We start from the raw sequence: 17488 nt of genomic DNA, 5'->3' as shown, positions 1-17488 counted from the left end.
AGAATGGTGGTTACGAGGGGAGGAGGGTTGAGGGTGGGTGAAATTGGTGAAGGGGGTCAAGAACTATCTATAGACTTCCAGTTATAAAGTAAATAAGTCATGGAAATGTAATGTACAGCATAGTGACCACAGTCAATTTGAAAGTTGCCAAGAGAATAAAACTTAATCACAAGAAAAAAACGTTTTGGTAACTTTTTGTGGTGATGGGTGATAATTGACTTACTGTGGTGATCATTTTGCAGTGTACACAAACAATAAACCATAATGTTATAAACCTAAAACCAGAATGTTATATTGCCAATTAAATCGATTAAAAAAAAAAAAAACGTAAAAGGGGCGCCTGGGTGGCTCAGTTGGTTAAGCGACTGCCTTCGGCTCAGGTCATGATCCTGGAGTCCCAGGATCGAGTCCCCCATCGGGCTCCCTGCTCAGCAGGGAGTCTGCTTCTCCCTCTGACCCTCCTCCACTCTCATGTGCTCTCTCTCTCTCTCTCTCATTCCCTCTCTCTCAAATAAATAAAATCTTTAAGAAAAAAAAACGCGTAAAAGACATGAGTAGTTCACCAAAAAGGATGGATGGCAAATAAGTACACAAAGGCATGTTCAACATCATTATGGAAATATAAATTAAAATCAGAATTAGTTATCCGCACACATTTACCAGAATGGCTAAATTAAAAAATGTGATAGTCAAACTTGCAGAATAAGGAGTAAGGACCTCTAATAACCCACTCCTCCATAAAAGGAACAAGAAGAGTGGCAAAAATAGTCAAAATCTAATTTTTCAGAACTTAACTATAAGCTCTTAACAATCTGAATAGCATTTACCCAAGAAAACAGCTGAATCTCAACAAGAACAATAAACTTTGTGGTGTTTTAACTTGCCCTAGACTCATGCCCCCTCTCTAGCTCCATGGCAGCTTCAATAAAACAGTAATTTCATAACCAGAGTAGCTGTGCAAACCAGCAGCCTAACAGTCATAGGAGAGAGGAAACTAGGCTTAGAGCTCCTCACAAGGCCCTATCTCCAGAGTACTATCACTATCTAACCTGCCTGGTAGCTTCTGGGGAAAAACTTATTCATGGGACTTACATTTTGATTCAGCAGTTCTTTGGTGGGAAAGCCCTATCCCCAGGCCATTTCTTTAAAACAATCAGCAGCAATGAATTATTAATTATAAATTATTACTAAGCAAATTATTATTGCAGATATCTGAAGCAGCAATAGTGGTTTCCCAAACCAAGACTGGCCAAAAATACCTAAGAAGGAAGATCTGGAAAATGTTGTCCATAGGTAGTCAATGCTACTGTTAGTGTAGGGCTTTGTTCTCCACTTCGCACTCTTTAGCTCACTGATGTGGATCAAGTTGGTGGATGACAGGAGAAAATGACTTCGCCCTGTTCGGGCGCCTGGGTGGCTCAGTTGGTTAAGCGACCGCCTTCCGCTCAGGTCACGATCCTGGAGTCCTGGGATCGAGTCCCGCATCGGGCTCCCTGCTCGGCGGGGAGTCTGCTTCTCCCTCTGACCCTCTTCCCTCTCGTGCTCTCTCTCTCTCATTCTCTCTCTCTCAAATAAATAAATAAAATCTTAAAAAAAAAAAAACAAACAGATACATAGACCAATGGAACAGAATAGAGAACCCAGAAATGGACCCTCTACTCTATGGTCAACTAATCTTTGACAAAGCAAAAAAGAATATTCAATGGAAAAAAGTCTCTTCAACAAATGGTGTTGGGAAAACTGGACAGCCACATGCAGAAGAATTAAACTGGACCATTTTCTTACACCATACACAAATAAATACGAAATGGATGAAAGACCTAAATATGAGATAGAAATCCACCAAAATCTTAGAGGAAAACACAGTCAGCAACCTCTTTGTCTTCAGCCACAGCAACTTCTTGCAAGACACATCTCCAAAGGCAAGAGAAACAAAAGCAAAAATGAACTATTGGGACTTCATCAGGATAAAAAGCTTTTCCAAAGCAAAGGAAACAGTCAACAAAACAAAGGCAACCTATGGAATGGGAGAAGTTATTTGCAAAGAACATATTGGATAAAGGCCTAGTGCCCGAGACCTATAAAGAACTTATCAGGGCACCTGGGTGGCTCAGTTGATTAAACATCTGCCTTCTGCTTATGTCAGGACCCCAGAGTCCTGGGATGGAATCCCGCACCAGGCTCAGCAGGGAGTCTGCTTCTCCCTCTCCCTCTGCCTCTCCCTTCTGCCTCTCCCTTCTGCTCGTGGTCTCTCTTTCGCTTGCTCTCTCAAATAAATAAAATGTAAAAAAAAAAAAAAAAAAAAAAACTTATAAAACTCAACATCCAAAAAAACAAAGTCCAGTCAAAATACCATCAAAAGATATGAACAGACATTTCTCCAAAGAAGAAATACAAATGGCAACAGACATATGAGAAATAGCTCAACATCACTCAGCATCAGGGAAATACAAATCAAAACCACAATAAGATTCCACCTCATACCAGTCAGAATGGCTAAAATTAAGGAAACAAATGTTGGTGAGGATGCAGAGAAAAGGAAACCCTCTTACACTGTTGGTCGGAATGCAAACTGGTACAGCCACTCTGGAAAACTGTAGGAGGTTCCTCAAAAAGTGAAAAATAGAGTTACCCTATGACTCAGCAATTGCACTACTAGGTATTTATCCAAAGGACACAAACATAGTGATTTGAAGGAGCTCATGCACCCCAATATTTATAGCTGCAATGTCCACAACAGCCAAACTATGGAAAGAGCTCAGATGTCCATCAACAGATGAATGGATAAAGAAGATGTGGAGTATATACATATATACAATAGAATATTACCCAGCCACCAAAAATATACAAATATATGTATATATATATACATATATGTGTGTCTGTAATGGAATATTACTCAGCCATCAAAAAGAATGAAATCTTGCCAGTTACAATGATGTCGATGGACCCAGTGAGTTATGCTTAGCAAAATAAGTCAGTCAGAGAAAGACTTTGGCTTTGATTTCACTCATGGTGGAATTCAAGAAACAAAACTGATGAACATAGGGGAAGGGAAAAAAAATAAAATAAGATAAAAACAGAGTAGAACACAAATCACCAAAGACTGTTAACCATAGGAAACAAACTGAGGGTTACCGGAAGAGAGATTGGTAGGGAGAAGGGATAATTGGGTGATGGGCATTAAAGAGGGCACTTGATGTAATGAGCACCGGGTGTTATGCAACTGATGAATCACTAAATTCTATCCCTGAAACTAATAATACACTATATGTTAACTAAATTGAATTTAAATATAAAATTTTTTAAAAAGTTGAAAAATAAAATTTAAGGAATCCCTTAAAAAGGATTACGAAACTTTATTTTAAATAGTTATGATGAAGTGCCTCCCCTTCCAACTTAATTTATGTGGAAGATACGACCAGTTTAGTATTCAATCACTTCACTGATATTTACTAACGTATCTATAACACACTAATAACTAAAGGAGCAGGCCTAACTTTGTTCCCATTATGTAATAGTGTAACTTATGTCATTTAATTTTTTTTTTTTTTTTTGCTTTTGTTTCTAAGTCTGTGTTATGAGTGAGGCTTGATTCATCTTTTTGCATGAGATCTTAGAGGATTAAAGAGGAAATAACTTAAAATGTTTTTATACTTGAAAGATAAATGAGTATAAAGATTCAATTTATATGGAGCTTAAAATAGTTTCCTACTTTCTCCCTTCTCAGACCAATCTTTTAGAATGGAGTATTACTCATAGTTAAAGGATTAACTTAAAATATACTTGTCTTTAACTCACTTGATCTGAAAGTAGTTTTCCCTAAATTTCTTCCCATTTTTATAGGTAAAACATTAGTGGAACATAGCAAGGGGTAAGCTTTGCCATTTTATTTTTTATTGAACCTGTGCTGGCAATGAGTAGTTTTTCTATGCCTTTATACTTGACGAGAAGTCAAAAGAGAAACTGAAGACAAGGTAGATTATCTTCTTAGTTTAGTCTCTTTCATCCCAGCTCTTACTCCCTGACCCATCCTGCTTTCCTTACTGTCCGGATTAATTAGGTAGCCGATTTTATTCTTTTTTTTTTAGTAATCTCTACACCCAATGTGGGGCTTGAACTCACAACCCCAAGATCAAGAGAGGCATGCTCTTCCAACTCAGCCAGCCAGTAGCCCCAACAGCCTGCCACTGTAACATTTAAATAAAAGTCACACATTCCTACTTTGAAAACATCATAATCACTCTTCACTTCAGAGTTTGCTTTGCTTCTCTGTACAGTTATACCTTAGGGATCTTTTTTCTCCTTTAAATTACTGATAAAAATGATCTTGCTTTATATGTTGCATATTTTGAAAGCATATTATTTTGTTAAAATATATATTAGAAAAAATAAAAAAGGCAAGGAGGTAGAATGATTTTTATAAATCTGCATGGATTCATTTTAGATCTGTAGATAACTTTTTTTGTCAACTTTGTTTAGTTAAGGTGTACAGTATTTATTTAACCTTTTTAGTCAACATTTTAGAAAAATTCCATGCTTTTGAAATGAGGGAAAAAGTCACTGACTTTGAAACTACCATTTTCCTTTTTAAAAAAATGTCATTTTTTCCTTTGGTTTTTTGATCATCAAAGATAATTTTGTAGGTTAAACAGTCTAGATGTACTGATCTTGAAAAGGGAGACTTTGTTTAAGTCCTATGTTCACCATGAATATTGAAACTGTCTCATGACATCATATGGGTTTTTTGGTTTGTGTCTGATACAAATGAGTTTATTGACTAAATATTAGCTTAATAAAGAATTATAAACCTCAGAAGAATAAGAGTTCAACAAAGTTGCAAAATACAATCTCAATATAAAAAGTCAATTGTATTTATACATACTAACAATGACCAATACATAAATGAATTTTAAAAACTGCGCTAATAAAACCATAAGATACTCAACTAGAGAGAACAAACTGAGGGTTCCTGGAAGGGAGGTGGGTGGGGGGAGCTAAACGGGGTGATGGGTATTAACGAGTGCTCTTGTGTTGAGCACTATATATTGTCTGCAAGTGATGAATCATTAAATTCTACCCCTGAAACTAATAATACACTATATGTTAACTGACTCAAATTTAAATAAAATCTAAAAAAAAAAAAAAAATGCACTAATAGTACCAAAAAGAATAAAATACTTAAGGAATAAATGTAACCAAAAAAGTGCAAGACTTTCAAAGTGAAAACTATAAAATACAGTTGAAACAAATTAAAGATCTAAAAATGGAAAGACAACCCATGTTCAAGGATTGGAAAAGGAAAACAATTTTTTCTGAGAGAGCGAGAGTGTGGGGGGAGGGGAAGAGGGAGAGAGAGAATCTTAACCAGGCTTCATTCCTAGCATGGAGCCTGACTATGGTCTCAATCTCATGACCCTGAGATCATGACCTGAGCCAAAATCAAGAGTCGGACCCCTGGGCGCCTGGGTGGCTCAGTTGTTAAGCATCTGCCTTCGGCTCAGGTCATGACCCCAGGGTCCTGGGATCAAGGCCCACATCGGGCTCCCTGCTCAGCTGGGAGCCTGCTTCTCCCTCTCCCACTCCCCCTGCTTGTGTTCCCTCTCTCGCTGTGTCTCTCTCTGTCAAATAAATAAATAAAATCTTTAAAAAAAAAAAAAAGAGACCCTTAACCAACTGATCCACCCAAGTGCCCTGGAAAACTTAATATTAAGATGACAATACTCTCCAATTAATCTACAGACTTAATCCAATAAAAATCCCAGATGGCTCTTTGCAGAAGTTGACAAGCTGATGTTATTATTCACATGGAAAGCCAAGGAACCCAGAACAATTTAAATAATCTTAAAACCTAAAAAAAATTATAGAGACTTCACAAGCTACAATAATTAAGAAAGTATGGCACTGGCATAAGGACAGCACACATCACTGGAAGAGAATTCATAATCAAGAAATAAACTTGGGGTGCCTGGGTGGCTCAGTTGGTTGAGCGACTGCCTTCGGCTCAGGTCATGATCCTGGAGTCCCGGGATCGAGTCCCGTATCGGGCTCCCTGCTCAGCAGGGAGTCTGCTTCTCCCTCTGACCTTCCTCCCTCTCATGCTCTCTCTCTACCATTCTCTCTCTCTCTCTCAATAAATAAATAAAAATCTTAAAAAAAAAAAACTTTAAAAAAAAAAAAGAAATAAACTCGGCTCAGGTCATGATCCTGGAGTCCCGGGATCGAGTCCTGCATCGGGCTCCCTGCTCAGCAGGGAGCCTGCTTCTCCCTCTAACCCTCCCCCCACTCATGTACTCTCTCTCTCTCTCTCTCATTCTCGCTCTCTCAAATAAATAAATCTTTTTAAAAAAAAGAAATAAACTCTTACATTTATGGTCAATTGAATTTCAAAAAAAAACAATAAAATATTGTGGAAGAAGAATAATCTTTTCAACAAATAATGCTGGGACAACTGGATATCCACATGCATAAAAATGAAGCTGGACACCTTATACCACACACAAAAATTAACTCTAAGTGAACCAGTTTTAAGTGAAAAAGCTAAAACTATAAAACTCTAAGAAAAAAACTCTTAGAAATAAATCTTCATGGAGCACCTGGGTGTTTCAGTCCAGTTTAAGCTCCTGCCTTCAGCTCAGGTCATGATCCTGGAGTCCCAGGATGGAGCCCCACATCAGGCTCCTTGCTCAGCTGGGAGTCTGCTTCTCCCTCTCCCTCTGCTCCTCCCCCACTCATGCTTGCTCGATCTCTCTCAATCGCTCACTCTCAAATAAATAAAATATTTTTAAAAAGGCGGGGGGGCCACATCTGGGTGGTTCAGTCAGTTAAGCGTCTGCCTTTGGCTCAGGCCATGATCCCAGGGTCCTGGGATCGAGCCCCACACTGGGCTCCGTGCTCAGGGGGCGGGAGGGGAGTTCTCCTTCTCCCTCTGCCCCTCCACCTCTCACTGCTTGTGCTCTCTCTCTCCCTAATAAATAAATAAAATCTTTAAGAAAATAAAAGAAAAAAAAGAAATCATGATTTTGGGTTAGGCAATAATTTCTTAGGATACCAAAAGTATAAGCAATGAAAGTAAAAACAGATTGGACTTCACAATTTTAAAATACTTGTGCTGCAAATGACACCATCAAGAAAATGGAAAGATAGCCCACAGAATGGGAGAAAATATTTGCAAATCATGTATCTGATATACGAGTGGTATAAGAACTTATAAAGAACACTTTATAAAAGAAGATAAATAACCCAACTAAAGCATGGGCAAATAATTAAATAGGTATTTCTTCAAAGAAAACATAAAAATGGCGAGTAAGTACTTGAAAAGACATTTAACATCATTAGTCATTAGGAAAATGTAAACCAAAACCAAAACAATGAGATAACACTTTCTACCCATTAAGATGGCTAAAATCAAACGATAGGCAATGACAAGTGTTGACAAGGACGTGGAGAAATTAGAATCCTCATTCCTTTCTGATGAGACTATAAAATGATGCAACCTCTTTGGAAAAAATTTGGCAGTTCCTTAAAATTTAATCACAGAATTACCATACGACCCAGCAATTCTATCGGTACGTTTATAGCCAAGAGAAATGAAAACTTAGGTCAACCCAAAAACTGGTACAGAGAGGCTCAAAGTATTACTCCTAACAACCAAACGTAGAAATAATCCAAATGTTTATCCATTGATGAATGGATTTTTTAAATGTACTATATCCATGCAATGGAAAATTATTCAACCATAAAGAGGAATAAAGCAACAATAATGGGTGCACTTGAAAACATTAGGCTAAGTGAAAGAAGCCAGTATAAAAGACCAGATATTATTCCATTTATACGAAATGTCCAGAATAGGTAAATCCATACAGAGAGAAAGTAGCTTTGTGGATGCCATGGAGTTTTTTTTTAGGGTGATGAAAATGTTCTGTAATTAGAAATATTTGCCCAACTCTGTGAATACACTAAAAACCAATGAACTGTATACTTTAAAAGGACAAATTTATTATCTCTGAATCACTCACACATTGCCACTGTCACTGTAATATTGTACAGCCACTGTGAGAAACAGTTTGTTAGTTTATTATAAAACTAAACATCCAGGGGTACCCGGCTGGTTCAGTCCATAGGGCATGCAATTCTTGATCTCGGGTTGCAAGCTTGAGCCCCACACTGGGTGTAAAGATTACTTAAAAATGCAATCTTAAGGGACGCCTGGGTGGCTCAGTTGGTTAAGCATCTGCCTTCGGCTCAGGTCATGATCTCAAGGTCCTGGGATGGAGTCCCACATTGGGCTCCTTAATCAGCAGGGAGCCTGCTTCTCCATCTGCCTGCTGCTCCCCCTGCTTGCGCTCACTTGCGCGCTCTCTCTCTCTCTGACAAATAAAATCTTTAAAAAATACATAACCTTAATAAAATAAAACTAAACATCCAATTACCATATGACCCAGCAATTAACTTGGGCATTTATCTTAGAAAAAAGAAAACCTATGTTCAAACAAAAATCTGTACACAAGTGTTCATAGCAATTTAGTCAAAAGAGCCAACAGTGGCAACAGCCCAGATGTCCTTCAACGAGTAAAATGTTGAGCCAAACTGTAGTACATTCATTCCATGGAATACTACTCAGCAATAAAAATGAACAAACCAACTTGGATTAATCTCCAGAGTATTATGCTGAGTGAAAAAAAAATGACCCCAAAAGATTATAAACCATACAATTCCATCTCTATAACATTTTTGAAATGACGCAATGTTTAAAATGCTAGGGGTCAGTGGTGGGAGTTACTGAAAGGGAGTGGGTATGTTTGATTATTAAAGGGATTCCTGTGCTAATGGAACTGTTCAGTATCTCTAGTGGTGGTGGATACATGACCCTATACATGTGTAAAAATGCACAGAACTAAACACACAAAGTCTAGAGAAATCTGTACAAGATAATTGGATTGTATTAATGTCAATATATCTGTGGTGATGCTGTACTACAGTTTTGCAAAATGTTACTATTGGAGCAAACTGGGTGAAGGATACAGGAGATCTCTATTATTCTTTACAACCGTATGTAATTCTATAGTTATCTCAATTTTAAAAAAGTAATTGCCTCTCAGGGACAGAATTAGGTACAGGAAAGAAAAGGACAGGGATTGCTGGTCTTCATGAGAAACTTTTTTGTACAATTTTATCTTATTTGTAAGCATATATTATTCATTAAAAAGAAAGAACACCTTCTCCCTTAAATGAGGCATATATGTGAAGTACTTGACAAAAAAAACATTACCTCTCTTTCCCTTCCATTTTAAGGATAATGTCAATACTAAGTAGTCTAATTCTGAATAGAGCCACCAGTAAGTCATCCGATGAGATTATCACGGGCTAAAATTGGAACCTTAAGGTATTCCTACCAAGATAACTATGAGAGAATCCCTCACCATCACTGAACAATTTTAAAACTAAGCCCTCTTCCTAGTCCTTCCTCAGCAAGCAGAAAGAAATAATTCCAGGGAAATCTAGAGGCAAAGTAATAGAGGATGTATGATAGGTTTGTCCTCATATAAAAATCCTTTCATTATCATGGTGTTTTATTATTATTAACTGCTTTCATTACCGCTAACACTGAGTGCTTATGTGTTCAGCATATCATTTCATGCATTCTCACCATTTAATCCTCATACTAATGCTAAAAGATATAGGTATTATTTCCACTTTGTAGACAAAAAAACTACAACTTAGAAATGTTAGGTATATTGCCCTAGTCAGAGCTAGTAAGCAACATCAATATTTTCCCCCATGTACATTACAGAAATAGGGATTCTAGCCACTGACTCTGCATTATCTCATCTTAACAAAAGTGCCTAACAATAACTATAATGTGCACCTTCCACACAAAGAAGGTACCACTGGCTGAGTTTCTGACTGAGTATTTGGGAATTCTCTGAGTTATCTGGGAATTCACTGGGACATTTTTAAGTCTCAAGCCCATTCATTTTATCAGTCACTAGCTTGCTCCCAATCATGATGTCTCCCTTACCACTCTGCACTCTACGGCCAACAACTCCAGTATTGCCTTTCAAGCATGAAGACTCCTTCCCTTCTACCAATTCACTTTACCAATCACCAATCCACAGGGCTACTGTAAAAAGACCCCAAATGAGAACTTCCTTCCTATTTTCTTATTACATGTCCTTGGGCAATGCTGGTAAACACTCTTAATCATTCCCTAGCTCTCTACTCACACACACATACACACAATCACATACATACACCAATTCCATACCCACACTTACCTTTACCTCTCCATGTCACTGTCAGAGCTCAAGTCATCACATCTTCCCCCCCAAGGTTAAAATCTGAGTTCTTCTTCCCTATGGTCTCAGAGTAAAAATGTTCCTAGTCTTCAAAACTAAGCCCTTTCTGTAACAGAATCCAATCTTTGTAGTAAAGGGTCCTTATTTTCTCCACTAGCTCCATCTTTCCTGCTTCAAAGAAGGAAAATATGTCCCTTTCTTGAGAAACACTTTTCACTTGAAATGTAGCCCTGTGTACTCTTCAATTCAAACAGACATATACATTGTATTTAATTAATACCTACCATCATACCCTTGTCATTATGCAAGAAGCACCAGAAATAAAGTAAGTTTTTTAATGAGAACCCAAAAGATTAAGGAAGGAGGGTGTCACCAGGAAGATATAATTTCCCTTTTCTCCCTTTTAGGATCTTGCCAAGATAGTTTTACCTTCGGTGGGAAAAGAGTGGAGAGAACAGGGAGAGCTATAATTCAGTCTGAGGAGGTAAAAGGAACTGTGAGTAAAGGGGAAGACCAGGAAATCTCAAAAGGTAAGCAACTGGGAGAGAAAGGGAGTATTTATGGTCATTCCTGGCTTTTAGCAAGGAAAGGGAACACAAAGCATAAAGGAAAAAGAACTTGAAGGGGCAGTGAGGGGCCTAAGGCAGGAGGGAAGAAAGAACTAAAATACTCCTAGCCTTTGAGCAATTGCCTGCCCCAATCTATCCCCTGGGCTGAAGTTTCACGTATCTATACATCCTAACTCAGGTAAGAAGCAACTAATTCTCCTCAACCTTTCTGTTTTTCAGAGGTTCAACTTCTGGATCACCACTGATTCTCCCCTCTTCATCTTTCAATTTCAGTGCCTATCTCCTCTTCCATTTATAATTTATCAACTCAGTCCTCTCCCAACACCATTGCCAATTCTACTGCTTTAGTCCATGACCATATCAACTGTCATCGTTTAAGAGTCCAAAAAGATTTCTGTGGCTTGTCCAAAATCACAAAATTAGTTATTTGCAGAGCTGAGGCTGGTACCCAAGTCTTCTAAGTTATTTCCCTATGTTTCTTCAGAGCTAGAATACTTGCAAATCTTCTGAACTAGTACCCCTTCCATTCATTCATCAGATATTTATTAGGTACTTAATATGTACAAGGGGTTATGGCAGGTGCTCTGGGGGACATGGGGTGAAGACATAATCTTAAGATGTCTACATTATTAAGATGGGTACAAGTAAACCTAATACAAGACATGAAGCTATAAGAATGATATGTACAAAGTTTCACAGGAATACAGAATAAAGTCCATTTACAACTGGGATGATCAGAAAGAAGGCGGGATTTGAGGTGGACCTTGACAGATGATCAAGGTTCCAATAAGCAGAAATGGAAGATATGGCATTACTCCAAACCAAGAACATGAGTAAATACCAAGAAGAAAGTACAGTGAAAACAGTCATTTACTTTACCTAAAGGATAAATAATGAACGAAGTTATGGAATAAGGTATGGCCACTTTGTAGAAGCTGTGAATAACAGGATGAGAGCCTGAACAAAAGCAAGGTCTGGAAGTGACTACCTGCATACAAATCCTGGCTTCTTCACTTAATTGTTTTGTGACCTTGGGCAAAGTACTTAAACTCTCTGCTATACCTCAGTTTCCTTGTCCGAAAAATGAGACTAATAGAACCTGTTTAATAGGACTGTTGAAGTAAATAAGTTAATACATATCATGTATTAAGTCCAAAATAAATGATTATGTTGTCAATAAGAAGTAAAATGATGCTTAAGCAGAGGAATAACAATATAATTAAAGTGGTGTCTCTAAGGGAAAGTCATCTCAGAAGATGGAACAGGAACATGCTACATGGCTGGTACTACAAAACCACTCCAAGCAGGAAGTACTTTGGACCTGACCTAGGGTGATAGAAAATGGGGGAAAAAAAAAAACCTGAGGATCTGTACTGTGGGAATCTGGCCAAGCTCCTGGAGTATATGTGGAGCAAACTAGTTTTGGTCCAACAAACACTAAAATTACTTGGCCCCTAGACTCCTACTATAAAATAAGAATAATAGTCAGAATTTGCTAAGAAAAAAATTTTCATAAGGACTAAATACTTTGACAAAAGGATACTGAACCTGACAGCAATGAGAAAAATGTATAGTGCTAACTACTGGTGAACCAGACAGGGATAAAACAGGTATGTGTTTCTCCTCGTGGAATTTGGAGCATGTTCCCGGTGGAGTTCAGATGGTATTCTTTGACAAGACAGTGAACTCTTCATGATTCTAGCAGAGTCTTTACCCCTTTGCTTCAAACCTCTTATATTTCAGAGATACATGTTATTATAACATCTTTATAATAACTAGAATAATTTTAAATAGGAAGTATGTGACTGAAAATTGTGCCTTGTTATCTGTTACCATATTATAATTTAACCAAGAAAGGTGAGAAGAGTGAAAGCATATGTATTAAAGTAAGGGAAATGTACAATTCACCTTGTAACCATTGATAACACCTTATATAATTTTCCCAGACTGGTTTATCATGTGACAATAAAGAAAACTTTTCTAGGGAAAAAAAAAAAAAAAACCTGGGGAAAAACTATTGGGGTAGGTAGCCTCCAAGATGGTTCCCTATCATTCCTACCTTTTAGCATTCACATCCTCTCTAGTCCCCTCTCACACTGTACCAGGTTGATCTGTGATGAAGAGAACAGGAAGGAAGAGGTGATATGTCACTTCTGACACTGTTATAAAAGACACCAGGGCCTCTTTCTTAGTCCATCCCTCTCTTTCTCTTCAGAAAGCCAGTTGCCATGTTGTGAGAGCTGCCCTATGGAAGTGGCAAGTAACTGACCCTTGCCAACAAACACATGGGTAAATTTAGAAGTGGATCCTACAGCCTCAGTGACCCTTTTTTTTTAAAGATTTTATTTATTTATTTGAGAGAGAGAATGAGAGATAGAGAAAACGAGAGGGAAGAGGGTCAGAGGGAGAAGCAGACTCCCTGCTGAGCAGGGAGCCCAACGTGGGACTCGATCCCGGGACTCCAGGATCATGACCTGAGCCGAAGGCAGTGGCTTAACCAACTGAGCCACCTCAGTGACCCTTTATTTGAATGCCACTTGTAGGAGACCCTGAGCTGGAACCAGCCAGTTGACCCATTCCCAGATTTCTGACCTTCAGAAACTATATGAAAAAATAAGCATTTGTTTTAAGCTGCTTCAGTTTCGAGATAATTCATTAAACAGCAATAGATCACTAGTACAATTATTGAAAAGAAAAACTGATAAGTTCCTGAGAGTCTCAAGTCAAAAACTAAGATTTCTTTTTTTTTTTAAAGATTTTATTTATTTATTTGACAGAGAGAGACAGCGAGAGCAGGAACACAAGCAGGGGAGAGGGTCAGAGGGAGAAGAAGGCCTCCCGCCGAGCAGGGAGTCTGATGTGGGACTCAATTCCAGGACCCTGGGATCATGACCTGAGCCAAAGGCAGACGCTTAACAACTGAGCCACCCAGGCGCCCAAAAACTAAGATTTCTAAGACGTAATGTGAATGCCTGACACTAAATTTTTCGTTGCCAAGGCATCCATTTCAGAAGACATCATCTTGAATAAACATAGCACCAGCTACATGACAATTACTAGCAAATCAGCATGATAAGGAATTAAGCCGTCCCTCCCTCCTCATAAAGGTCCCGCTTTCAAAACACCCTCGATAACCTACAGTTAAACCTACATAACTGACCATTTGAGTGACGCTGCTTCTTCCTTCTGGTGCCCTAATTCCCACTCTTAGGCTTTAAATTAGCCAATAAAGGGGCGCCTGGGTGGCTCAGTTGGTAAAGCGACTGCCTTCAGCTCAGGTCATGATCCTGGAGTCCCGGGATAGAGTCCCGCATTGGGCTCCCTGCTCAGCGGGGAGTTTGCTTCTCCCTCTCCTGCTCCCCCCCCCACTTGTGTGCTCTCTCTCTCTCTATTCTCTCTCTCAAATAAAATCTTTAAAAAAATAATAAATAAATAAATTAGCCAATAAAGAATTAATCTCCAAAACCCTAGATATCCCACCCTCAGACCCTAATAAAAGCAGACCCCAAGATCTCTTGCTCTCCTTCTCCCCCAGCCTCCCTCAACCTCACAGTGTGGCCCTTGGGTGTGCAATATACCCTCTAGGATCTGTGAGTAATAAATCTCATTCCTCAAAGTTCCCTGGTGGATTTTGCTGCAGTGCATCCTGCAATCACGATAACCACAAGGTCTGCTCAGCCACAAGAATGGCTCTGGTTGGGAGAAATGGCTTGCTACAAGTAATCTGGGGGCCCAGGCAAGTGCCTCAGGCATTCCTAGCCAAGCATCACCATGAATAGGATGAGACCAACACAACACAAAAGAAACTATTAGGGCTTAGTGGACTAAGGATGTGAAATTGATGACTTCATGATACACTGAGTTTAAACTGAGCTCAAGGAAAAGTCAGCTATATAGAGTGACAGCTAACATCAACCTATGAGATTGCAGAGAAAAAATTTGTAAAAAAAAAAAAAAAAAAAAACCACCAGATCAAAAACTAGAACATGGCAGGAAAAGAGTAAAGAGAAGTAAATAAGGGGTGCCTGGGTGGTGACTCAGTCAGTTAAGCATCCAACTCTTGATTTTGGCTCAGGTCATGATCTCAGGGTTGTGAGATTGAGCCCAGAGTCCAGCTCTGCACTCAGCGGGGAGTCTACTTGAGATTCTCTCCCTCTCCTCCCGTCCCTTCCCCCACCTCATGCGCTCACACTCTCCTCTCTATATAAAAATAAATCTTTAAAGAGAAGCAAATGAGCAGATGCAAGACAGGAAGAGAATCAGGATAGCAAGAGTCAGGAATACTTGCCCCCCCCAAAAAGAATTAAATAAAAGTAAGTGATGTGTCAAATGCTACAGTGACCATGAGTTAACAATTTCATGTAATTCCTTGATTTTTTTTTTCACATTTGAATATTTCTGGAATCAGAATGTGTCTTACAATCAATAGGTATGTTTGACATAGGTTTCTTTTACTCCCTGTAATCAGTTACAAAATTCAGTGTCTGACAAGTGAGGATATTCCAGAAGCAAAGAAACATAATAAGCAAGTTGAACCTGTATATGTGGACTATTTTTTCAAGAAGGTGTTTTTGTTTTTGTTTTGTTTTTTGTTTTTGGGGGGGGTTGTAAAAGGAAGAGGAGTCAAAAAGGAGGCACTCAGAGACATCTGGGCGGCTTAGTCCAGTTAAGCCCAACTCTTGATTTCACTCAGGTCATGAGATCAAGGCGCCCCACCCCCCCGCCGTGGGCTCTGCGCTGAGCATGAAGCCCCCTTAAGATTCTCTCTCTCCCTTTCCCTCTGCTCCTCCCCCTCTGCTGGAGCGCTCTCTCTTGGGGGAAAAAAAGAAAGTACTGTGTTTGCTTTTTAAAATTTTGTTTTAATATGATGAGACAAGCATATTTGTAAGCAAGGAACTCAGAAACAGCTTAAAAAGGTAATGGACACGTGAGTACCAAGAAAACACAATTCACGGAAGAAAAGGATGTACTCACAAATACAGGTACAATCATCTAAATATAATTAATGCAATATTTCCTTTACACGTACTCCGTGTTCAGACACTGTGGTATAAGTTGGTATACACAGTTTGGCAGCGGTTAGCTTTAGACTCCTCTCCCACTGACGCAGGAATAGAAGATTCAGAAACAGTTTAGAATAGAAAGGAAAAGTGTGGCAACGGAGATATCTGGGGAAAAAATGGCACATCCATTCCAATATCCACCGCTGTCTTCGTGTGTACCGTACAGTCAAAAAGAGACAATGCCAAACACTAGAGAGGATAAATATATCTCACACGCTAGTTCCAGATTCAACTCCTGTTGCTCACTTCTATCACCTCTCCGGCTGCGCCCTCTCGCCTTTCCCAGAGTAGTGGCTCTCCCCTCCAAGCCTCCAGTGGTTTTTCTCCCGGCCCTCCCATCCCACGGGAAAGGCTCGACACCGACGGCCCGCGGAGGGCTCAATACGCACACCTGTACAAAAGGCCGACCTCAGAAGAGGCAAACCGCGACGCGGGTTCTAGCCATGCTCACCCACGGAACCTGCCGCAGCCTAGCCTAAGATCACCGTCTACACAGCGCCCACCTCTCACCCCTACCAGCCTGAGGCCAGCCACGCGGTCCTTGAGCCCCGTTTGCCCGGCCCATGGGGAATAAAGGGGAGTGGGGACACAATGGCGCGCGGGGGTGGGGGGGCGCTCCAGGGCGACCAGCAGAGACAGCGCAGAGACCGCGCGCTTGGCCGGACGCGGGTTCCCAGCCCAGAACTTACTTACCTTCCGGCCACTAGAGCTACCTCTGCGGGGCATCTCCAGGCACACCGCCTCCGCCCACGCGCTCAGGTCCCCCAAACGCACGCCTCCAGCTCAAGGCGCCTGAAGGCTGCGCGCCTCCGAACGCTCAGGGCGCGCCATATTGCGCGCTGCAATTGGCGGGTGCTCGGGCAGCGGGCGGGGCTTCTCCGGGCGCCCTGCCCTCTCGGCCCTTTGCGCCACGCGTGCGTTGCGATTGGAGGACGCTCGGGTGTAGGGCGGGGCTTCTCAACCACTCGGCTGCACAGACTTAATATGGCTGGGTTGTGCCCGGAGTCGTCCGTATTCACTACCTCTGTGAGTACGCTGCTCAGGGCACTTACCGCTGAGGCTTGGGATTCTGTGGAGTGACCTCTGGGAGGGCTGCATTGCTGCCCATGGAGTTCCTAGTTGGGCAGCTGCTGGGCGGGTTCTTGGGGGGGAGATTAGACTCCAAGTGTTTTTCAAATAAAGTTCTTAGGTGGTCTGTTTTGTCAAGCAACAACTGACCTTAAATAAAAACTCGAGGGGCCCCTGGGTGGGTCTAGAGTTATCACTTGGACCAGTGGTGAGCTGACACCCAGAACTGATTATGAGCAGAACCAAAGGAAGCCTCTGGGGGCCCAAGACCTATTAAACCCTTTAAAAAGGGGAGGATTTTGGCAGCAAACTGTCAGATTTTTCAGACCTGTCCCCTCTTTGTCTGACCACTTCATTTTTTTAAGATTTTATTTATTTATTTGACACACAGAGAGATAGAGAACACAGGGAGAGCGGCAGGCAGAGGGAGAGGGAGAAGCAGTCTCCCTGCTGAGCAGGGAGCCTGATGTGGGACTCATCCCAGGACCCT

The 17488-nt window shown here is 40.4% G+C and overlaps 1 protein-coding gene across 6 annotated transcripts in view; it reads right to left on the bottom strand.

Annotated features, from left to right (window-relative positions):
* SPIDR (scaffold protein involved in DNA repair) overlaps window positions 1-16763 on the bottom strand; it is a 563099-nt gene extending 546336 nt beyond the window's left edge. For 5 of the 6 annotated variants that reach the window (XM_027596436.2, XM_027596446.2, XM_027596452.2 and 2 more), the window contains exon 1: window positions 16624-16763. In XM_027596436.2, the coding sequence (XP_027452237.1) occupies window positions 16624-16656 (33 nt within the window). In that variant the 5' untranslated portion in view covers window positions 16657-16763. The remainder of the gene's footprint in view (window positions 1-16623) is intronic. The other variant, XM_027596418.2, reaches the window with a different exon arrangement.
* Window positions 16764-17488: the final 725 nt, after the last annotated feature.

This window comes from Zalophus californianus, chromosome 4, assembly GCF_009762305.2.
Source record: "Zalophus californianus isolate mZalCal1 chromosome 4, mZalCal1.pri.v2, whole genome shotgun sequence".
Classification (NCBI taxonomy): Eukaryota; Metazoa; Chordata; class Mammalia; order Carnivora; family Otariidae; genus Zalophus; species Zalophus californianus.
This window is presented reverse-complemented; position numbering and strand designations above follow the sequence as displayed.